General features: G+C 40.2%; 1 protein-coding gene across 2 annotated transcripts; it reads right to left on the bottom strand.

Moving 5' to 3' along the window:
• Positions 1-253: 253 nt before the first annotated feature.
• LOC117434987 (zinc transporter ZIP13-like) lies at positions 254-17,562 on the bottom strand. Of its 2 annotated transcripts, none has more exons than XM_034057759.3 (10): positions 17,238-17,562; positions 14,993-15,339; positions 12,823-12,939; positions 12,352-12,476; positions 7,265-7,417; positions 6,236-6,325; positions 4,988-5,038; positions 3,967-4,099; positions 3,433-3,532; positions 254-3,254 (listed from the first exon to the last, which is right to left on the bottom strand). In XM_034057759.3, exons 2-10 carry the CDS (start codon positions 15,297-15,299, stop codon positions 3,179-3,181), a joined length of 1,152 nt encoding a protein of 383 aa, XP_033913650.2. In that variant the 5' UTR covers positions 15,300-15,339; positions 17,238-17,562; the 3' UTR covers positions 254-3,178. The 2 variants fall into 2 exon arrangements, with proteins under 2 accessions (XP_033913650.2, XP_033913649.2); XM_034057758.3 differs by having other exon boundaries at positions 17,321-17,561.
• Between the last annotated feature and the right edge of the window lie 7,434 nt (positions 17,563-24,996).

The raw sequence follows: 24,996 nt of genomic DNA, 5'->3' as shown, positions 1-24,996 counted from the left end.
TGTTTATAGATGAATTATAGCTTGTTTAGAACGGATCCTTGAAATCGAAAGGGTCTTTTTGTTTTAAGGATCTGTAATGCGTTAGAAATAATATAAAGTTAGTTTAAAAAAAATATTTGAAAAGTGTTAATTACAATAATGTAGTCCATATACTGGCAAGTAATGTATTCTAAACCCTTACGTTATGAAATTTACCATTAAAATAAACAGTTATTCCTTGTTAACTGACAAAACACAATAATACTACTACACACACATTATATGCACAGTTTATTTCTATAGACATGCAAAATATTTACAGAGACATCAACAACATGTACAATAGCTCTGATAAAAAGTATATGCAGAATAAAATTTGTTATCTATACGAAATGACGTCCAAGAAAGTCCAGAGATTTTGGAGTTGGTCATTGCTGGTCTCAAAGTGTCTGAAAAGAAAGTTCACTAAAACCTCACCTTTATGCATGGAAATACCAACAGCTCCTAACATGTTGTATTGGTTTACTGGCTGCCTTCTTCAAAAAGAAAATACTCAGATTTGATTAAACTAATCGACACCAGCTTTTCTTCCCTCATAGGCTCTTTATCAAATATACACCACCATAGGTTTTTGCTAAACTCTTATTGAGAGTTAATACAAAAGAAAGGGTAACATTGAAGAATATCAAAGAGCCCAGAACAAACTCACACCACCCTTGCTCTTTTTTTATTCTCCTTTTCTTTCTGTTGATTAACTCAGCTTTTGGATTGAGAAAGGACGTTTACAGGGTGATTAGAAAGTACATTTACCGCATGAATGATATGGTGTGTTGGAGTGGTAAACTTACTTTCTAAAATCACCCTGTATTTGAAATTACATTTTGATACAAGTTGATGTCAACTCCTGAAAGATGAATTCTGCAGAAAATAGAAAGTAAAAGACCTATTATTATTTTGCTTGGGAGAACACAGGTTAAAAAGAGACTTGCCTTTTACCAAACAGTATTGCACAGGCATGTAAATCACAACCTTCAGAATGCTCAAACATTTTCACCGGCCACTGCATAGCAAAGCTCAGGTACAACCAAGACCATCCCATCTGTCTCTCATTAAAAGGTGTCTGGAGAAGAAGACATGTGCAGGCATGCTCTGCCCAATGGGAGGAAGAATGCCTTCTAGCAGAATTTACTGTTGGTAAAGCCAACGTGAGACAACAGAAATCACTAACACCACCCTCTGACAGACAGCTAGTAACAGATCAGTGTCTCACACAGTGTAACAGATCAGTGTCTCACATAGTGTAACAGATCAGTGTCTCACACAGTGCAACAGATCAGTGCCTCACACAGTGTAACAGATCAGTGTCTCACACAGTGTAACAGCCCATTCGGATTATTGCTTATTTATTAAGGCTGATGACAGGCTGAAGTAATAGCTGGTGGTGGTAAAGGGGGTAGGAGGTGGAACCTGACAGTGAACCTGACAGCTCTCTTCAGAATACAGGGACAGCCATCATCACACAGGGAGAGGGCCATTAACATCACAGCACTTCAAAAGCAAAGTCTGACAAGTGTTCCCTCCCCTCCCCCATGGAGTGTTATTAAATTTGCCTCTTTAAAATTGTGATATAGGAAGATAAATAGAAAAATACGTTTTAAAAAAAATAAAAATTAAATAACATTATTTCCATTGTCAAATATATAAATATTTTAGTACCAAACAAAACCTATACATTTTCTTAAATCAGAATTTTAAACTAGAATTTTGGAAGAGTTTACAGCCAGAGCTGCAACACCACTGCAGAGAAACACGCTCTTTAGGTGTCATAATGAGGGGCTCTGGTCTATCCTTCAGGTCTGAACTTAAATGCGTTTTGCTTTATAGTGTGAAACCCTAGTTATAATGAGGTGCAAGTTGAAGATCCCTTACGCAGGACTTAAGGTTTATTATATATGCGAGGTAAACAGTAGAAAAATCAGGAGGTAGCTATAACAAGAGATTTGCAACAAGGGTCGTATTTAGTGTCTGTAAAAAGTTGCTGTAATGAAAGCAGAGTAACATCCTTTTACACAATTACCAGGGTGCTTAAATAAGAACTATAAACCTTGCGAATCGTCTCAACCAATCAGGTTCCCAGTAAAACTTTCATTTTCCCCACTGGTAGATAGATCCCCTTTTAAAAGCTATAGACAAGATTCTTAAACTAGACTGTTGTTAAATGAATCCGACAACAGTTCGGAAGACAATATTAGGGGGGGAAAAAAAAAATTCTTGTACAGTGTAAGAATCTTAATACTATTTGGCATTCTGTCAGGCACAAGCAGAGAGTCCCGCAGGGGGAGTGGGGTTGCGTCCGTCTGTCTGGAGGTGGGAGTGGGGTTGCGTCCGTCTGTCTGGAGGTGGGAGGGGGGTTGCGTCCGTCTGTCTGGAGGTGGGAGGGGGGTTGCGTCCGTCTGTCTGGAGGGGGGTTGCGTCCGTCTGTCTGGAGGTGGCAGGGGGGTTGCGTCCGTCTGTCTGGAGGTGGCAGGGGGGTTGCGTCCGTCTGTCTGGAGGTGGCAGGGGGGTTGCGTCCGTCTGTCTGGAGGTGGCAGGGGGGTTGCGTCCGTCTGTCTGGAGGTGGCAGGGGGGTTGCGTCCGTCTGTCTGGAGGTGGCAGGGGGGTTGCGTCCGTCTGTCTGGAGGTGGGAGGGGAGTTCCGTATGTTTCTCCGGAGGTTTCTGTGCTGTCCCTGGTGGGTGAGTACAAGCCGAAGATTGTTCTGGGATTCAGTGGCACAGGAGACTCCATCAGTTCAGTCCGCACTTTCCAGGCCTGGCGCTCTGGCTGGGTTTATTTTCAGTCTGTAAATTGTTCTAAAACAGCCCTGCCCACGACCCCCCCCTTTTAAATATTTTTAAACATATCAAAGATACTGAATTCAGCTTTTGAATTATAAATAGTAGGGGGGGAAGAAAAGTGGCTACAAGTGTATCTTTAAAGACTACATTCATTATTATTACTATTATTTAAATTAAAAATAACAGAAGAGATTGTCAGTCCACTTCAATTTTTGATTACGATCTTCCATTACACTTAATAAAGCCTTAAAAAAAACACAAGGTACTTGAAATTCAAGTTCCGGAGTAGAATGGTCTGTTGTGCGATTGTTTTTGTCCTTCTTCCAGCTTGCCGATTGTCACATGGCCCTGCTCCCGAAGAGTTTACTCAATTATTGCCGACATTACGACCATGACTGCAATACCGCTGCACATGAGCAGGACTTGCAGGACAGACTGCCTGCAGAGAAAAAAAACAAAACAAAGGAAAACAGAAGAGTGGTTCATCTGTGTTGAGCTCTCGGGCTCCAGTTAAGAGACTGGGTTTCAGCTTAGTCATATGCAGGATAGATCCCAAAGGATCCGTCCTGACCAAATGAGACCCTGCAATGAACCTCGCAAACAAAGTGTCCACTTACCTAAGATTGGTCTCGTCAAGAAGATCAGGCACTACATTGACCAGAGCTATATACAGGAATCCTCCAGAAGTGAATGGCAAGATCCAGGAGGTTGTGCCTTCTATGTGGTTAAAATAAAATAAAATAAAATAAATAAATAAAAATAAATAAATAAAATGTATATTTCATAGAAAACGCTTTCCCAACTGTAGGACACGACAACATTGTTATTATTATAATATCGACAGACGAAAACGAACCTGTGGAATCCAAACCTTTTCACATCTCAAACAGAAACAGCTTGCTTTGAAAAGAGAACCGATTGCCCACGCAACTAACTATAAAACACTAAATAGCAAGATATACAGCAGAACTTAAATAGTCAAATTGTACTAGATATTGTCTTCTAGCTGAAACATCTCAAATAATGTTCTTTTTGTAATGTAAAATTGAAACTTTTTATTTTTATTTTTATTTTGCTACATTGAATAATCAGAAAAGAAAGAGACACACCCAGAATGCCCCTCACCACTCCTTGATAGACAGGTACCCTACCTGCTCCTTTAGGGGATTGTGCACACAATGCGAAGCCAGCTCCCAGCACCCCCCCAAACGCTGTGGAGAGTTGCATCTTGGCAGCGCTCCACCGGTCAAACCCGGCTCTCAACAGGATGGCAAAGTCCCCCACCTGCAATTCAGAGGGTTTGCAGAGTGTTAAACAATGACTTTTCTTTTTAAAAACACTTGACAGGACACCCTGCATAGCTGATATGGGCTTTTTAAGCCTCATTCCCCATCTGCCACTGGGATTGGCAAGTTTGAAATCTCTGATCGCAGGAAAAAAAAAAAAAAAAAAAAGAAAAAAAGTACTGCAGGTTGCACATATAGGCTGTGAATGTATTACTGTCAAGGACATAGCATAGCTTTGTGAATAAATTTATAAATTGCAAATTTTACAAAAACCTGGACACATACAGTTGTGTAACTGTGTGTAGCGTCTGGGTGCAGATTGGATTGTAGATTGTAGATGGAACCGGCTGCAGCCCGTTTGATACTGGGAACGAGATGATCGAGTTTTACACCAGGGATGGAAATACAACTCCCATTGCATAGCAGTTTGATCCATTCCTGGTTTTACTTGGAGTTTAAGAAGACACATCTGAGCTTGTTACCTATACACACTGTGACTAATCAAGCTCGTAGTAAAACCAGGAATGGATGAGTCTTACTGGTACAGACTGCTTCCATGGTGCAGATAGAAATGTGGAAACAATCTTCTTTATTATTGGTAGGCCAATAACCTGCTACCTTTACTTGTGGAGTGTCTGTGCTTGGGGAGACACTGCTTAAGAGGAGATGTTTAACTAAAACAAATCTCCAGAATCCTGAATCAACCCACTCACATTCCTGCACCCACACCAAAAGAAAGCTTAACATTTCATGTTGAAATGAGTAAAGTTCACTTACTCTAATTGAGTACAGTTACAGAAAAAAAACTTGACTTGTTCCACCCACGTCAGTCTGTTGCAAGAACATTTAAAAGAGGGAAGCTACAATAAAAGTGGTATTTACTGACCTCGTGAGGAATTTCATGAAGAAGAATAGCCAGCGTTGTTAAAAAGCCGACCTGTTGAGACAGCAATGACGGGGTTACTAATGAATGACAGTGCACCAGGCTTTGGATAATGGAAGGTAACCAAGGGAACCACCGATAGAACTGTTCATTGTGAAGGTCTGTGTACTTAACAGTAATAATGGCAGAAGGGCCCTCTCAATACTTTCCCGTGTGAAGAGAAAATGGGTTTAAAAACAAATCGCACTGAAAAACAGGTTTACCAGCCATGTCTGCCGTGAACACGGTCAATTACTGCAGCTTGACTGCTAAACCTACTGTACATCTCTAACAGCATGGACAAGGAAAAAGCAATTTCATGGACCACATGCACAAGATGTGCTGGAGGTACAGAAATGATTATATTGCTTTGTACTGCAGGTAGAAACAGTGGGTTTAAAGGTACAGTAGCCTCTTCTAGTCTGCTGATATAGACTAAATGCAGGAATTCATTGCTTCTAATAGTAAAAACAAGTGGAGCTAAGCCGATAGAATACAGTCCACCCCCTAGTTCCCAAGTCACTTTGGATAAAATTTAAATTTATTTAAAAATATACAGACAGAGAGATAGCGATTACATGTTTAAAAAGTTCCCTAAGCTGCCCCTGTACTTTAAAGCCCTGCTGTTAAGCTCCTCTGAAATCATCCCTGCAATGCAGTTAATTGATGAGGGATGAAGTGCAATCATTGGATGGCTGCTTCCTGCTTGGAAAGTCTCTTGGGGACAGTTCCTGGAAATGAGATGATTGATCTCTGTGGGCTTCTCTAGGTCAAAAAAACATACCCATCTGCACCGTGCATTTGGAGAAGAGGCTTCCATAGGCAACAGCCTGAGCAGGCGGAGGCATTTCTAGAAGCCTAAAGCTGAAAGCCAACACACTCATATTCAACAATATATATTCTTCAATTGTTTAGCCATATGCTCACTCACATAATGACCTTGTTGACAGTCCAGTTTGTGGAAAGGATGGAAAAAAAAAATCACCAGTTACAATTACACAAATGAAAAAGTAAACTACTTACAATCCCCTGAATCAAATCTTCCTGATTTGGTAACTTTAATTGGGCGTATTCTTTCTTTTCTGAAAAGAATGTGCTAATGACGTTTTGGAAGTAAATTGTGACTCCAAGCTCTTTGTGTATAGCATGCTCCTAAAAATAGTCAAACACACACCCACCCACCCACCCAGACTTACAGATACACACACCTACCTTTCTACTGACAAGAAAACTGCCTCCCACAGCCAGTCCGTGTGTGAAGTTATCAATGCAGTTGGCCAGAAGGTTTAAATAACCGCTCGTCTGTTTAAAGCAGCACACATCATAATGAAAAAAAAATAAAAAAATAAAAACAAAATCAGCAAGCAGTCAAAAAACTAAAGAAATGAACATGTGTGTCTTGATGGGTTACCAGCAGTTAGTCTGAGTAACATTAAAGGAGTTTGAGCTCTCAGGAGCAATGGTAAATTACACTGTGCATAACCCCCCACCTCCATCCCCATCAATTATTTCCATCAGTCAAAGAGAGTAACTGCAGCAGAAGTGAACATGAATCCCTGGCTGCATTTATGGTAACAAAATCTGAATCTGTGAACTAGACTGAACACATTGATACGTTATCACATTTAACTGCTGGAATCCCAGCAGTTTTGTGTGCATAGTATACCGTATCTTAACCACTTTAAAATCAACCAAGATACAGAACTCGAGATTTAGCAAAAGCAACTCTCAGGGGCTTCAGCAGGTATACAACTCCTAATCCATAACCTTAAATCATAAATCAAAGTCAAGCTGGCAAACATTTTGGCTGGTAACTAACAGTTAAATTAGAGATATTTATTCCAAGCCACAGCTGTTAGCAGTAAATTATCCATCAGTTTTAAGAGTAGATTACCCCTTACACTGCCAGATTTGCCCCCCCCCCCCCCTCCCCTTCAGACTTTGTTTGAGAACAGAAACCGATGCATTGATATGAGATTCTGTTTTTATAAATCCACAATAACTGGGGAATAAGGAAAGTCAGAGAAAGGTGTCTAATAAATATTTATTAGGCATTTGGATCAAACAGCAGCAATGCTTTTAGATGTAGCTTTGTTTGAGGATACAAGCTTCAAATTAAGTAGTTGACCTGTTTTAAGATACTAATGGCAAAAATAATTCCTTTCACCGTTACTGTACTTAAGATGTACTTTAAAAAACTCTGGCAAGAAAGTAAAACCAATTGGGAACATTTCTTCTAACCTTTATTTTCTCTGCAGTCTGGTGTAACATTGTCTTGGGCTTCAGCACAGAGTTACTGCAGTGACCATTGGAGTGTCTGGTCTTGTCTTTCAGAGAGGTTATCTGTCCAGCGCAGGCTCCATTGTGAAAACTGGCATCAGAGTCTGTGCAGCTCTGTAGGAAAATCAAAAGAAAAACAGACATAACTGGAGCTGGAGCTAATGCAACATATCAAACTGGTGTGATGCACCCCACGAAACATGTGAACACACACAAAATGAATGTACATTAAGTATGCTTGTACTGTAAGCATGCATGAAGGTATGGATGTATGGATATACATACAGCATGTTTGTTTGTTTGTATACATGCCTGCAAACCACTTCAATCTATACTGCTTCCACGCTGCATTAAGAACATGAAGAGACAGCGAAGGATTAACCCAACCCAAGCAGACGGTTACCAAAATGACCTCTTCAGCAATGTGGGTTTGATAAGTCACAGAGACTAATCTAAGAATGCCGCACCTCATGGCAGAATGAACATCACCACAGCAATGTGAATCAGCAGCAGGAGGGCTGGGAGTCATATAGGAACGGTGTATTTTAGTTTGAATATGAAAATGATTTATTCCGATAACTGGAGCATGAGGTGGTGGAGGGTATGCGTCAATGCCCTGGCTGAGAACAGACTCTCTCCGAACCCACTCAAAACAACACTCTGGTCTCACAACAACCAATCACAAGTCTATTATAGTAGCTCCCTCTGTTTGAGTGACCCACAGGATGGAGGAGGAGGGCGTGGTGTCGGCTTCACATTCTGATCCACATCAAAATGAGCCTGCAACCCCCTCCCCCAATTTACAAATGATTACACCGGCTACTGTTGATCACTGAACTGATTTTAACGATCACTTACAGACTTCTTAATGGGCCTGATTAGCTCTATGGTTTGATCGCCCCCTTATGTACTTAGTTGGCTATTGAGGTCCGTGGATGCTGCCCCAAAAAGAAGAAAATACCTGGGGGTGAGGGGCATTTCAACCTTCTGCAGGTTGTTCACGTATCTGGGCAAGCTATTCCAATATCCTGGTGAGACAGAGAGTGATGAGGCACGCTGGGAGATAACACAGCAGCCAGGTTAGTTATCAGGCTGCTGACAACTTCGCTTCCCTCTGATTTATAGACACAAGTTGGGAAGGAGAGGAATAAATTAAAATGCAGAACCCCTGGAATAACATTTACAGATGACATCGTTTATGAACACCTAGCAATCTCTCCCGGGACAAGCGCCAATGCTCTGCCATGTCCTCGTTACCAGGGTTGGAGCACAAGCCTCTCAGAACAAGGTATTACCTTTTCACAAGTCCATTTCTCAGGCACTCAATAAAACGCCTCCCCGTGTTTACTGCCTCTGAGCTGATCCTGCATAGCATCTCTAAGTACCCCCCACCATGCTGAATCTAAAACAGTTTGCATCAACGCTGCTTTTTTCACCTCTATAAAACAATCTCTAATCTTATGTTACATTATTACTGTGCATGATTTCCTCACTATAGAATATTGATGGAGTTTAATATCAAGTAGCATGCTTTAAATACAGTGTATGAATGAACTGCACATTATATTTCCAGAGGTCTATTCAATTGATCTAAACAGCGCCACTCAACATAACAGATGGTACGTTAGGAATAAATCTTAATGAAGAACAACATTGTTCCCACATTCTACAAGCAACGAGAACAAAGTGCACAAGAAAGAGGAGAAAAACATACTGCTAATGACAGCTGTAGTTGACTGATGGAGTTTATGTTATCCTGCTTAATTGTTTTCGCAGGAATACCAAATGAAATAAATCACGCAAGCAAAGGATGTACCGGTGAACCGACAAAAGGCTGCCTCTATCGCATGTGTGCAATTCAACTATTTTGATTTTTTTCCTTTATATTGTCCATATAGACAATGGATGTGTGATTTGTACATTGCAAATGTACTCCCAGTGCTTGTGCCACCCTGTCAACAGTGCAGTGGACCTTACATGGGTTAAACTTACAAGAAACTCAGGTAGACAAAGTTTTGGCGAGTCCATTCATCTGTGTATTTAATGGGCTAAAAAGGTCTCCTTATTAGCTTTCAGTAGACTTTGGTCGCTTTGTGTTTTAATACAAGTCACCTCCCTCAAAAAAAAAAAAAAAAATTGGCCAACTGAACTCTCTCATTTTGTGTATCCCACAGCACTATTAATGAGGAGGATACTCGGGTGATCTAAAACAATTAAACAAGTTGTCCCATCGCTGACCAACATTTTTGTTAAATCTGTTCCTGTCTCTGGCCCATTTAGCTTTGCTCTCTCCTCTTACATCTATCCAAGTTCCCAGGAAAATTAACGCAATTGTAAGCTATTCAGAAAGACAGACGATTAAGGGTTTTGGTGATTGAGGATTCTGCTTTACAAAAACACACAAGTCTATAGAATAACTGTCACAATACTAAATATTTCTTAGCAGATGTGTTTACACATCGATGCTTCTGAAACTGAATTCACAGTAAGCTTTCAATTGACATATGTTGCTATTGTAATATTTTAATGCAAGTTTGCTTGCAAAATGACACTGAAGATTTTCACAGATCAATATAAAAGTCGGTGGCAAATTAAGTATATTTATACCGCCTCTGAAAAAAAGCAGAATTCAGTGACACAACCAAGGCAATCTCATTAACAATAAGACCTTAGTTAGAAATAGCATGTAGTTGTGAATCTTTATTAACATTTGCAAATGAGAGGCTGTCAGACTTGCAGAGTGTCCTGGTGTGCACAGCTGCCACCCTGTCAGTCAGAAACGAGGCAAATTACTTTAATTACTTACAAATTACTTTTTTCCTTGTGCCATATAAGCTGAGAGGCTTTTAGATGAACACAAAACTACGTATATACTGTACTTGTTTAACTACTTATTTCTTATCACTTACACTGCCAGAATATCTGCATTATTTTTTGCAATACATAGCATTTTACCATGTCAAAAACACTCCATTCCATTGTTATTTTATGGCACTCACCCCCCCCCCCCAAAGATCTTTGTTATTTTTTTTCCTTCTTTCTTCAGCTCTAAACTATTTTGCACAGTGCATATTGCATAATGCCTGTACAGCACCTTTTAAAAAAAATAAATCAATCAAATTACAAGAAAACTGCATTAAGGACTGGAATTCTTCCATGGGATAATGTTCTGATGAATGTGTGTAAGGTCTCAGAGTCAGTGCCCATTGCTCTTGTGCTCTATCATTTCAGTAAATGGAGGAACAACTATGCTTCAGATATTATTGAAAAAAAAAAAAAAAAAAAAAAAAGCTATTATTCTTTACACAGTTTACCAACGATTTGATTTCCAGATGCAATAATCCAACAGCATCCCCCACTACTAGGGCATTGCAAAAAGAGTATTAACTACATTTTAACATCCATAGGTCATGAGATTACTGGGGGCTGTGAAATTCAGCATCCTGCAGAAATAGGGAGCAATTTCTATGCATGTTTAATGGAGGATGAGAGCTTGTCACTTCCTGTTATGAAGACAGAACACTAATACAAGTGGAATCCCACCATCAAGCTACAATCCAAATGAATGATGCCTTACACACATACCAAGCACTCTTATTCTCCATGTGCCCTGTATTCTAATCGCTTTACATGCCAACATCATTGAATATGTTTTTCTAATTCAACATAGGACAGGCATGTGTAAGGTTGGTTCTCTTAAAGAGGATTTTATTGTCCCAGTATATTAGTCCACATGTCCGACTGACTGCACTACTGGAGATCGCTCACTCTTTTTAAACCCAAGTCCCTCTTCAGAAAAAGCAGACTAGAATTGAAAGCAAAGTACTTGAAGTTTCATGGTGGCAGCATGAAATATAGATGTGACATATAGAAGCTATTTGCATGTGTGTATCTCTCTCTGTACACAGCAGACCTCTATCTGTCAAAACAGTTATAAAACAGCAATCAATCTCTCTCCTAATGTTTTTCTGTAGTCTTCTAAATTATGCAACCCTAACAGCTCGTCTACTGTAGGTTTCAGTACTTTCATTTACACATTACTTTTGAAAGAAAAATGACTTCAATGATCCCCCTTAAATGAGATATGGAGTTCTTAAACACAGTTCAGGACCAGATATCAGGGTTTAAAACACAAATAAAAATGCTTGCTGTACTGTGTGTTTCTTTCAAAACTGCACATCAGAAACTTACATAGCGACCGGAAGTGTACAAAAGGTAAGATTTAGGAAATAGTTTTGACTGCAACAACCACAACCACAACCACATGCTTTAAAATGCTGAAAAATCATGTTGAAAAGGGTAGGCAAAGTATTCTGGGATACACAGTTAAACATCACATGATGTTGTCTTCCATCAAAAGTATAGCACAGAATAATAGCCCCCCCCAAAAATAAACTGCATTGGGTTTTAAAACCCTTGGCATCAATCATGCAGTCAACAGTGACCAATTAGGATGCATGGCAGCTTGTGTCAGAAGGCCCTTTCAACTTTCAAGGAAGGAAACCGCTGCCATAGTTATCAAGTGCTTCAACCTCCTTTGCCCTTTTACTGCAGCCTACTTTATTATTATTATTATTATTATTATTATTATTATTATTATTATTTATTTCTTTCTTAGTAGACGCCCTTATCCAGGGCGACTTACAGTCGTAAACAAAAATACATTTCATTACTTTAACCAGTTCCTGCAAAAGAAAGCACCAAAATAATGAATTGTGGCTGAATACCACAGGAATAATCACCTGAATACCTTACATGGGTCAGGTTTTATTATTCTCTGATGCACTCTGAACCACCAAGTGGCAAGTTGCTGTACATAAGCTTTTATCCAAATGCAACATTGGCAGTGGGAATGTTGCAAATATCTGACATTAAAGTTTATGCTGGGTAAGGATGTCCCAGTTGTCCACCCCCCTGTATGTGTTTACCCGACACTACTACAGACCTGGAGCTGAATATTCAGTGTGTCCATGAGTGCCTGTATATGCACGCTGCTTAATCTCTTAATATTTCACACAGTATGAAAAAATAATAAAATAAACACTCACAGACAGTGATTCATCCTCTTCCTCCCTCTCTCTGTCAGGAAACATTTTCTCCAGGACGAGGAAGGTCAGCAACCCTGCTATCACCCAGAGTCCCATAGTCTTGTGTTGCTGGTGACTCTGGCTATCTGCATGGCAACAAACACATTCATACATACATACATGCAGATTAAAATCAGGTAACAAATAGACTTTTCAGTAGCTACTAAAGAGTCAACATTCTGCCTGGTAAGTTGTTTATTGATGTTGCTGATACATTATAACAAGGCAAGGATGCAATTTTAGAATACTGTAAAAAGGGGCAGGAATTGAACCCTTCAATGCCCATTTCTGTATTTGTCAATTTGTACTATTCAGTTTAACGCATGGACTCCTAAGCTCTGCGTTGTAACTTCACAATTCTAAACCTACTAAACCTGAACCCCATGCTCTCCCAGGCCCACGGCCACTCATAACAGAACCAGCACAGGTTACCTGTCCCACTGCTGCTGCAGGAGTAAGCCCAGGCCTCTGGCAGGAGATGCAGGAAGACGTCACCCAGCAGGCCACCGATCGCAAAACTAAGCAGCTGCTTCAGCTTCTGGGAACCCGCTGCATGGGAAACAAAACAGCAAACAATGACTTCAAGAGGAACCAAGGGCCCTGCTCGTCTGTCTCGACTGAACCAAAACTGTCTGAACACTTAGTAGAGGCATCGCTGCCAGACAAGGGATTGGGGTTCGGTTTAACTGGATTGCAAAGCAGTTACAGAGCTTTCAACATGACCTCACTTGCAAGGAGAAGAATAAACAGCGCATCTTAGAACATTGACGGACACACCAGAGAACATCATGTAACTATATCTGCAGTAATGACTGGGATTAACTAGACCAGGGGTGTCCAATCACAGTCCTGGAGGGCCATGCCACTCCAGGTTTAACAGGTAAAACCCCATAATTAACTACAGGTTCTGGACAGAGGTCTGATTGGTTCAATTAAACAATTTAAAACAGGGCTGGAACAAAGACCAGGAGTGGAAGGGCAAACGTTGGTCAACCCTGCACCAGACACTGCTCCCCGTTTTAGTGGAATGGCATTATGGTACTACCGGGAGACGTGACCACATATTTTGTTCTGCTGTATGAAGGGCCAAGTTACAATGAGGGAACACTATACCAGTGTGTATTGTTAGAGTGTTTGACAGAGTTCTTTACTGCAGTTGTGTTTTTTTTCTTTTTTTTTTTTTTTAATGGATTTGTCCTACAAATCTTGTATGTACAGTAAAAAAATTAAATGGCTTTTGCTTTTTTTGTACCGCACTAAAAAGAACATTGTTTCCTTGCAGAAGCAGAACTATCTGGAGTACACCCACCCTGACAAGCATGCTACCTGAGGCTGCCAAGCATGCTCATATTCAGAACGACAGCCGCTGACCGACGCAGGGAGATCAAAAGTCTTTATATCAGTGGAAAGAAGATGACATAGCTGACATTGAGCTAATTATCAAGAACGAAAAAACAAATGATTTGAAGGCAAAGGGGCAGCTATCCAGTGGCTGGGCTTGTTACTCCAATCTGCCAGTGTTTGTTTCCATGCCTCGTCTCCAGTTTCCCAATATTACCAAGCCTGCGAGGAGGAGATAAGCAGGTCTCAACAGGACTGGACTGTTACCTAACACATTCCAGCCACAGCTACTCTGCCAGTCCGAGCATTTCACGTTTAGACTAGTCTTAAATCTCTGAAAACTCGCGTTTTTCCGTGTTATTCCGCAACAAAAGGATTCCTAGGATGCCTGCGTATAGCAGTACAGTAGAGAAGTGCACAACAAACAACAATTAAAAAGTTACTTACTTGCCTTTTTGCATTCTGGATAATGTGACATTAAAGGTTGTCATTTTCAGTACTAAAAATAACTGTACATATCAATACTATCTGCAATGAATACAGATTTATATGATCTATAGGAATAGGAGGTAATGCATTTATAAGATATATGAATAGGCGACATACTGCATAGAAAAATGAGTAAAGTGCAGGGAGAGCATTCTCTCATCTCATTACATAACAAGAGCAGGTCAGGCTGATATGCAGGTGTTGACCCAGACCAGAAAGCACAATGGCTACTCCAGGTGCTGCAGCTCGACTATTCCAGGGTAGCCCAGGAACGGCCCTTTAGAGCAAAATATACATTAATCTCTTCTTGTTTCTGAATCACAGGCAAGGAACAGCACAAGCCTTAAAGAGAACAATCTTTGTTTCTTTCCTTCCAAGAAGGAATTAAAACGGAGAGAACCATTAGTCCAGGTAATACTGTAAGAAATGATTTCTGCCAGCTTTATACTGACTCATTGATGTGTAACAGCAGCTTATTAGTCATCTTGAATAAGTGTAGAGTTTAGCTATCAAAGCTGGTCGAATCATTTTGGTTACCGTTTTAGGCGTGACCGTTTCATAGACACAACTATGCTATTTAAAGATCTGTGTGTTTACTTCTTTATTCCAATATATATATGACATGCCTGCTATCTTTAAATATGAATTTTGTATTAAACACATGCCACCTGGTGGCTGAATGCTGTAACTGCACAAAAGAGTTCTTAAAAGGGAAAGTCGTTCACAGAATTTCTGGCACAAACTTGTAAGTTCTCAGAACCAAATCACCCACCTTCGGTTTTCAGGGCGGCCCCAGCCTCGATGGGGATGACCAGGAGGGGAAAGATGCCACTGAGGCCGACCATCACCGAGCCGATGAGAGAGCAGACCCAGGCGTCAACCCTCTCCCCCATGAAGAGCTCCGACAGCGCCCCGAAACTCAGCAGCTCCTCGGCGCACCACCAGCGAGTGCCAGCCGCAGCCTGCACCACCGCGGTCTGGGGCATCTTCTTAGCACTGGATCTGTGGCTCCACGACAAAGGAAGCAGCAAGGCAGCGACGCTCAGGGTTAAACACAACGCCAGTCTCTGTCCTTTCATTCTGATCCAGTCCTAACACACTCCAACATGGGCCTGAGCACTGGGGAACAAAACACAGGGGAGAGGGGAGTGCATAACACCTTGTTTAACCTCAGCAGTGGTTTGGGCTTCGGGTACACATGTGTATTCTTTAAAGGTCCAGTTTCATGTTGACCGTTATATCCAACGATGTATTCCAAAATGTAAAAAAATAAGAATTATATAGATCTATATATCTATATATCTATATCTATATCTATATACACACACACATTCCTGATTTACCACATGTTCTATTGAATGGTGTACCAGTCTTGGTAGTCACCATTGCAGAAACCCGTTAAAGGGGACAAAATCAAGAGAAAATGTTCCACCCATTAGTTCTACACTGTGAGAAAACAGATCATATTTGGGACATCACTGCACTGAAAATTGCTTAGGATTTTGTTTACTAATTTGAAGAGGTGGCAGTTATCTCTCTCTATAGAGGTGTGCAATCACAGTCCAGGAGGGCCATGCCACTCCAGGTTTAAACAGGTAAAACGATATCATTAACTACTGTGGGTCTGAATGGAGGTTTAATTGGCTCAGTTAAACAATTTAGAACAGGGCTGGAAGAAAGAGTGGAAGAGCCAACTTTGGACACCTCTGACTTGAGTCACTCCAGTGAGAACATTGCCAATACCCCCCCAAATACTTACTTTTAGGAGTGTCCTAAAATGTATTTATTTATTTTTTAGAATTAAAGAGCGACTGGTGACATCACAATGGACAAACCACAACAGCAGTCCAATGAAATTCAAAGCAGATGAAAGCCTTTACAGTGCATGCCACTTGTATTTGGTTTAATTATATATATATATAGTAAATGAATTACTATGCTTACACAGCACAATAAACAAAATAATGCCTAATCTTTTTTTGTAAGCACTTAAACATAAAATAAAGGCAATCCATTCTAGATTGTGAATGGTATTTGCAAAAACCACACTTTAGAGCCGTATTAATCGATCTACCTGGTGAAGTTTTTTAACGCACAATACTACGGCTATTTCTTTAAGTCGGTAACACAGTGTTCCCTTTATTGTATGGCCTACCCTCCAAAGACTGGAAGATGCACTCAAATATTTGCAGCCAGGGGCGTGAGGATAATATAATGCTAGGGTACCACGCACACCACCAAGAGGAGAACTCGTTGCAACCACAGTGCTGTCGAATAACTGAGACCTGAATATGCTGTCGGTTTGTTTGTTTATTCAGCAGCAAAGCCGTACAAAGACTTTGACTGATCTGCATAGTACTGTTAGTTGGTGGGCTTCTTGCACGTACTCGCATACCGACTGTCTACCATTCCAAAATTACCAAAATATATCCATGGTATTGAATCACGAATAAAAAATTTAAAACCAAAAGTTAAATACGCAATGCCACGTTATTAACTATTGATCCGTTTCAGTTTTTTTCGATGGTCCTGCTGTTTCGGCCTCACCTTACGTTTCCATGCATTTAATTTATGTTTCGCCCTTCCGATGTGTTTCATGGTCTGCCTACGAGTGAAGTGCAAAACAGCACACCTGTGAAATCTGTCCTTGCCAAACTCGTTGACCCGATCTTTAGGGGTGATTTTTTAAAATGTTTTTGGCATCTTTGAACAGCTCTAAATACTGAAGTAAACTGAACTCGACTACCATAAGCAGTTTTATTAGGCAGATATGTTTACGTAAAATTTTAAGCAAGGGTGCCCGTGTTAATGTTTACATATTGTACATGCATTGATTTGGTTATTAGCAAACAAACAAAAAAAAGCCTTGCATGTTTTTTGCCCCTCCCCAAATGTAAAAAAAAATCTCTGAAAACTCGCGTTTTTCCGTGTTATTCCGCAGTAAAAGGATTCCTAGGATGCCAGCGTATAGCAGTACAGTAGAGTAGTGCACAACAAACGATAAAAAAGTTACTTACTAGTCTTTTTGCATTCTGGATAATGTGACATTTTAAAGGCTGTCATTTCAGTACTAAAAATAACCGTGCATGACTATTTTTACCCTGTCGTTCGAGCTCCAGTCTGACCCTGCCATCCAGTTCTTCGTACCAGCGGCTGCGGTGTGCAGTGTGGCCTGAAAATATCTCGCCACGTCTCTTCGACCCCCGGAACCAAACACGCACCACGGAACTAAAAGGGCAGTGCATGGCCACATTCTGCATTGTAGACGTACGAGGACACTAAAACGGAACGCACACTTCCGCTTTTTGGGGGACGAATGTTCTGCTCTTTTTTGAAGCAATTAAGTAGAAAAGATTATTGCAAATTGGGAGATTCGTTTTGAATGCATCCAGCACTGTGGCAAGCTAGGGTTGTCAACTTGCACCATACGTCCGGGACACTTAGACAGGTCAGGTTTTTAAACAAAAATTGGATCGATTTTAAAGTAACAAGTAACATGAGTGTGAATTGCGTGAGCGGCTTCAATAAATGTGTTTAATTGCGCTGGCGATTCTGTGGGGAGAGCATCATAACAATATGTATTAAAATCGTATCGCTTGAAAATGTAGATGGTAAACAATATCTATCCAAATATTGCAATTCAAAGACTGATATAAATTGGTCTGCAGTGCTGTGCGCCAAAAAAAAAAAACCCAAAACACTACAGGGTCATAAGAGAGTTTAACTTCAACTGGAAAATGAATATAAACACTAACTGGGGAGGCTTGCTAGACCTAACAGCCCTTGACTGCTTGTTTATTTTCAACTTTTATGTTGGTTCAACAACAGTTTCCAATTATGGTAACACTTGGTACTGACATTCCACCATTAACACCACTCTATGTATCACTCACTTGATCTGGAGACACAAACGGGCAGCTCCCCTAAAGCCGTGTGTAATGTAATGACTGTACATTAGGGGGTGCTGCCTACCAATTATTGGTGAAGTAGTTCATTATATCATTTACCTGTTAAACCTGGAGTGGAATGCCCCTCCAGGACTGGGATTGGACACCCCTGGTTTAATTAATGCAGGCATAGTGAGGCACTATTCTGCTGCTGTATGCAGCTGCTTTGGATTTCCATAGAGGGAAGTACAGCAGTACCTGCAGCAGGGTTGGCTAATTTAAATCAAGTCGATTTAAATCATGATTTAACTCACTTGATTTAATCAAAAAAATCATTGATTTAAATAACTTTTTCATTTGCTACCTATTTTATATAGTTTCTCAAGGAAAATACATGAAAAGTATGTTTTAAAAAACTTTTTTATTAACACAAACAGCTTAAACTCTTACAGTCTATAAACTAAAACTCTTAGGGCTGTATTCTGATCACAGCGCAAATGCGAGTGCAAGCGTGAGTGGTGCTTGCCCCCGATTCTGTGGTGCATAAATGGAGCTAAGACATAAAAAAAAAAAATACTGCACTGAAGTGGTATTCTGAAGACATGTCTTGCCCTGTTATAGAGCGCCTGCCCCATCATTAACATATTCGCCGAAGCGATTCTGATGATGGTACAGTGGGGTCCCAAATAAACAACTGAGCTCTGTGTTAAGACCCGCTGCAACCAGGTTTATTTAGTAGTGCAATCAGGAACTTTAACAGTTGAACACACTATAAAAAGCAACGCAGTCCTAAGTAACAACTGTGTGTGTTTGGACTGACACAGAAATAGGAAATCAAAGAAAGAAAAGGTATTTTTTCTATGGCGTACTCCATAGCTAAATCTTTGTTACAAAGAGGATGCCACAATGATAAATAATTTGCTGTATTCATTTAAGATTCGAGTAATTTTTCCAACATCCTTAAATTTACAGTTTGGAGGTACTGTAGAGCTACAACTACGGTACTACAAAAAATAAAATCGCCAACCCTGCCTGTCGGTGATGAGTTTAAAAGCTCAATAACCGCACCTGCAGACAAACTTGTCTTTTTTGTGCAGGGGTTAAGACTCTTGCTTGCAGTGTGCACAGTCGTAAGTCCACACACAGCCCCTGCCCTGTTACACAAGCATCATGATTTCAATGGCTTTTTAACTATATGTCCTTTAAATAATAATAATTATAATGATAATAATACAAAAAAGAACATGCACTTTGTGGAAGAATTAACATTGAAAGCTGTTTAATCAAGATCCCTAAAATAACAACAGGGCAGAGCTCTCCTAAGATACCAAATTGCAGAACATCAGAACCACACTGTTATGAAAACGCATGCTGTTCTAGTAGACAGGAAACCATGCAAGAAACTGGTTGAGTTATATCATGTTGCAGACACAAGGTCAGATGATCAATCAAGCCTGCATTGAAAGATAAATACAACAAAATACCCCCAACATGTCATTGTGGTAATAACAGTGGAGTCTTACAGGGCAAACTGAGAACTGTTTCAGGTCAGCGAAACATGAATTAACTGGTGAACAAAATGTTGTGTCATTTTAGTAGTTCTGGAGTTTATTGGCTTGGTGACTGTTTAGTTTAAGTGAATGTAACTAGAGGTTTCACAGGTATTATCACAGGGTAACTAGGGTGAGCCTATTACAGGAAAAGCCCCCTGACCACGCTATATTAGCCCCTACTGGCCAGGCATGGCTGGCCTTTGTCCTCCAGGGGGCGGTAGCTCGCTAACATCCACTGTCAAGCTCCTGGGTATAAAGAGACTATTGACTTGGTGCTGGGATCACAGGACGCCCACTAACTGTCAGTTCTCCTGAGCTGTTGTGAGGAGTTGCTGCTGTGAGGGAATGTAATCGAACATTCTAAATTGGCCCATGAGCTAAGGACAATTAAAAATATCCCCCCTCCTCCCCCAGAACAAACCTTATTAACTATGTACAAATTACACAAGAACAGTAACAACAGTGGCTGATCCGTCACCACTTTGTTTATTGTTTAGAACTCATTGCAACTAAAGAATTTGAAAACTACAAATATCAACGGTAAGTATTTATTTTTAAAGGAAGTCAGTTATAAGAGAGTTCAACTTTTAACATTCAAAAAATGAGGATGCAGTTTTTGAATGACTGTCTGAAAAGAAGACAGTTAGTCTGACATGATATAAAAATCAAAAAGCACTGAATTACTGGCGATTTAAAAAAAAAATAACCACAACACCATGCTTCTGAAGAATGGACAGCCACATGATACACCTTGTCGTTAGACTGAGCAAGGCCTAAAACAAACACACAAGCAAAAACAACTTCTTAAGTAGAACTGCTCCAATGCACCAGCCTGCGTACGCAAATGTGTTGCATGAAAATCATTTTTCTGGAGTAATGGTAATGTAATGTATTACTGTTGTTATTGCAAACACTTTGCACAGATTGCTCTTTGAGTATAACAATAATGTATGATTGGTTAATAAGACTGATGTCCGTCCATTTACTTTAAACCAACAGTCGTAATAGCTGAGTAAGACTATTGAAATTTCTACATCCGTTAGATAAAACAAAAATGGGGACTGGTTTTTGAAGCAACTTTGCCTCCATTTTTATAGTATAAATATTATAATATGCTACTTAGATGCAGGTTAGAGCAGTTGAATAACAGTTGGAAGACAAGCGCAGCATGACCAACAGGAAGAACAACATTCCTCCGTCCAGGGGAGCACCCACCAAGAAAAGGTGTTAAAACCAATCCTCGCCCAGGACAACTGGAAGCTGCTAGAGACTGGAAAATACTGGCAGATGTTGGTCAACGGCTTATTTTCCCACCTGAGATTACCACCACTAACCTTTGACCTGACACTGTCTTGTGGGCTGGATCAACACGCCTTGTTCACCTGGTAGAGTTAACAGTGCAATGGGAGGATGCTGTGGATGAGGTGTATGAAAGGAAGAAACTTTGGTACGCTCAACTAGATGCTGAAGCGGAACAGAGAGGATGGAGAGTCCAGGTTTACCCAGTGGAGGTGGGTTGTCGAGGATTTGTGGCACACTCCACAACCCGGTTTCTCAGAGACATCGGATTCAGTGGTCAAGAGTTGCGACGCATAGTGAAGAACTTATCTGAAGCAGCAGAGAGGAGCAGCAACTGGCTCTGGTTGAGACGAAAAGATTCTGGTTGGGGACCTCAAGCACAATAGAAAGAAAGCAACGTCGATGGAAAGGAAGGTAAGTAAGTTGGACTTAGCTGAGTGGGGGGCAGTGTGGGCTAGTCGACGAGACCCCAGAGAAGTACCCTACTCAGCTCAGTCCAGACGGTTGTCATGCTGATGCGCTAGGGAGGCCTCACTGTGGTTGATCCCTGGAGCCAGCATTGCAGCTGTTGTGTGTGCTGATGCACTGGGGAGGCAAAATAGGCTGATCCCTGGAGCCAGTATTACACTTCAGCCATCAACACCAGGCAGAAGGAGATCTACATCATCAGATGGAAGGAAAAGCAGATGGATCACATTAGTGCACAGTAAAAGAAGCTATGTCTTAATTGGTGCTTATCTTGGCGAGAGCTAGTTCAATATCACCTCTCATGTAATGGAAATAATTTTTTTTTATACCAAATTCGGTTGGTAGGGGGAGCTAGTGAATGATATTTTCAGTGGGGGAGAAAAATGTCATTTGTAGCCAGTGTGTGTGTGTGTGTTAAACATGGCATTTCCTTTTGTTATGTGGTCTGACAATTAAACTATTGTTGCATTGATGTTTCAGGATTTATAAGGATTGAAGGTGATTTCCAATTAATACTCAGACTAAGTAAAATAAGTAAATTAAATTAAATTAAGCTCTTTGAGCTAATATATATATATATATATATATATATATATATATATATATATATATATATATATATATTAGCTCAAAGAGCCAGCTGCTCAATGTTTCGATATATTGTACATATCTTTCTCAGACCTTTAAATGAAAGAGCATTTCTTCACAGAGATATATTTATGTGTGCCTGTACAGTATGTGAAGAACCTCAATGCATTAAAAAAGAAGATGCTTTTTATGTTCTGAGAGTTGAAAGGCCTTGGAACCAAAGGCAACCAGTTCCAAAGATGCGTGAATAATATGAAAGTTCATGATTACTGGAGCAATTTGTTTTTGCTGGTGGGTTTATTTTCTTCATAATTTAGAGATTTGCATAAACTTTATCTGGCAGATTTCTAAACCAGTGATTCGTGTTCACATTGTGTAGCTGGAGTTCCTGCCATAACTCCAGCAGCACAGTAATAACCATGTGGCCCTGTGTGGACCCATACACAGTGTGTGAAGCTGAGGGGAGTGCCAGCATGTTTAGGGATTTCCCTCTCATGAATAAACATAAGGGGGGTGGGGCAGTGGCTACGAGCGACCAGCGTTCAAATCCCAGCACAGTAGGCTTTATTAAACCTGGGTTCAAGATGATCCCCGAGTGGCTCACCTGGTAAAGGCAGGACTGCGTGGTGTGCAGTGCGAGTCATACAGTTGGGGAGAGCAGGTTAGCTCTCGGTAGCATCTCTTGACAGTGCAAGCTCCTGGGTGGAAAGTGATTGGCTCAGTGGTGGACTCAGGAGACGCCCATTGACCTACACTGAGCTGTGGTGGGGAGTTGCTGCAGTCAGGGAACATAATTGAACATTCTTAAAAAAAATAGGTTCAAGCAAGGTTTATAGAGTACATCACAAATGACCTATTCCTTTTTTTAGCATGGCAATCCTGGTGATAGTTTGAAAATGATTGTGGAAAATCAAAAGTTGTTAACCTGTCAATCACTGCTATTCATCTTAAGGTTGATCTGTAAATGATTCCTCATCCTGGCCGATCTAGTCCTATAAATATGTGATTTTCGAAACTATTTGACATGAGCTCTTAAAAATCCATCAGATGTCACAACATTGTGAAGTGTACAGTGTGTTGTTTTATGTTTAGAATCTCTCTGTATACAGGAAGGGGTGGGTCTGGGCTCACCTAAACACACAAACAGTGGCAAGGAAAAGTTAAAAGTGACATTCAGAAATTGTGTAACTGAACTGTACTGTGCATTGCTAAAACAGTTCCCACGATTTGGTAAGCAAGACAGAATGTACTGAAATAAACTGTTCAACTGGCAACAAACAAATGAGTAACATACTGATTGTATTTTGGTCGTAATAAACGAAACCTCTTTCTGTCCACTTAAAAGTGATTCGAAAGCACAAATTTTTCATCAGCAAGCAGATGGAGATCTAATTGATTTCAATTGGGATGGCAGACTGGCAGAACTCAATCTCTTCGACCGGAAATATTGGAGGCCAGGGAATTCATCAAATACGATGCACACAGGTGGTATTTGACTTTTGTGTAATGTCCGATGGCAGATTGGATTTTAAAGTGCAGACTGCAGCCCCAGTTTGGTATTGGAACAAGATAAGACTGGTTTCATGCAGCCGATGAAAATGTGATATTACACCGGTAGAGGTCATTCAACTTATTTCATTTCTGACCTGAGCCAAGTTTGAGTCTTCACAAACCCAACAGAGAAACAACTGTGACAAAAAGCTAAATATTTATTTTACAAAATCTAACCGTAACCTTTCCCATTAGTTTTATTCCATGGAGTTTTGGGTACAATCATTTCGACCCAATCTTCTGATCCAATTGAGGAAGCAACAGTCGAGCAGTTACCTTGCGTCTCACTTTCAAAATCAAGTCATTGCTGTGCTTAAATATAGCTTACATGTTTGTTTGTTTTTTGTCAGTGACATTGCAGTATGTAAATTATTATTTGGATCATGACATATTTCACATTCCTGGGTGTTTAAAGCTTACAATTGATGCACACATTTAATATTCTGTATGGAAATAATTCACTGCAGTGAAAGAGTTAAAAATAAATGTGCACGAAAAAGCTGGAAAGGGTGATTTGAGTCATCCTTATGCAATATGTATAGAAAGAGGAACTTGCTTATTTTTGTGTATGGGACAGTCCACAGAAATAGAATGACAGTCTTAATCATTATTTTGTGTTAGTTTATAGTTACAAGTATGTACAAAGGGTGGGACACACTTTTGTGAAACTGGGCTAATTTTGTTTTCCCAACTTTTGCAACAGAACATTCCATTATGATTGGCTTGACATGTGCATGTCTGTGTTGTATACCACAAGGAACACACTCCTTTGGTAATTTTAAAAGGATTGTAAGGAACAAATATTCCCCAGTTATTAAAGGGTGTCTTCAGTATAGCTTGTGTCCCAGTGTATATAGAACAGTTAAACAGAACCGCAGTTCAGTATTCCACTGTACTCACTTCATCTCTTCACCAGAGTCCTGCATTTCCTAGAATCCAGTGTACATTTTTTACTTCTCATTAATCACAACCTGTTGATTTGTCATGTACAGCACTTCCTAGGTTTGATGCGCTCAGCACTTTTCTGATTTTCAGTAAACCGTTCACATACTATTTCACCAGTCCTCTTGTGAAGAATCCTAGAGGTTCAGCTATTTTTTTTTCTGATTTTCTGAACTGTCCTGAAAAACTGGATTTACAATACAACTAACTAAAAGTCCTGTATTTTCTGATCTCAAAGAACGAATAGGAATATATGGAGTTAGTAATTAGTAGTTAGTAGTTAGTAGTTAGTAGTAGGATTTCACTTTATATTCTTCCAGCTGTTTATTACATCTTGTAAACATGCTTATGCAGTGAAACTGTGTCAGATGAGCTCAGTGAAGTTAAACAGAACCGAGTAACTGCAATTTGCACTGGAAAATTTTTTTTTGGTATAATGTTTTTTTCTTTAATATCCATTCCCTATTATGTACTGTTGGCCCTATTTA

This window comes from Acipenser ruthenus, chromosome 28, assembly GCF_902713425.1.
Source record: "Acipenser ruthenus chromosome 28, fAciRut3.2 maternal haplotype, whole genome shotgun sequence".
Lineage (NCBI taxonomy): Eukaryota > Metazoa > Chordata > Actinopteri > Acipenseriformes > Acipenseridae > Acipenser > Acipenser ruthenus.
Note: the sequence above shows the minus strand (reverse complement) of the source record. Positions and strands in the feature narration are given on the sequence as shown.

Bases quoted from the DNA above. Each gene is read 5' to 3' on its own strand.
- LOC117434987 (XM_034057759.3), bottom strand. From the start codon at position 15,299: ATGAAAGGACAGAGACTGGCGTTGTGTTTAACCCTGAGCGTCGCTGCC. The intron at 12,940-14,992 runs GTGGGTGATTTG...TTTCCCATGCAG, and splicing joins GGCCGCCCTGAAAACCGAAG to CGGGTTCCCAGAAGCTGAAG. The intron at 4,100-4,987 runs GTCAGTAAATAC...TCTGAATTGCAG, and splicing joins TTCATGAAATTCCTCACGAG to GTGGGGGACTTTGCCATCCT.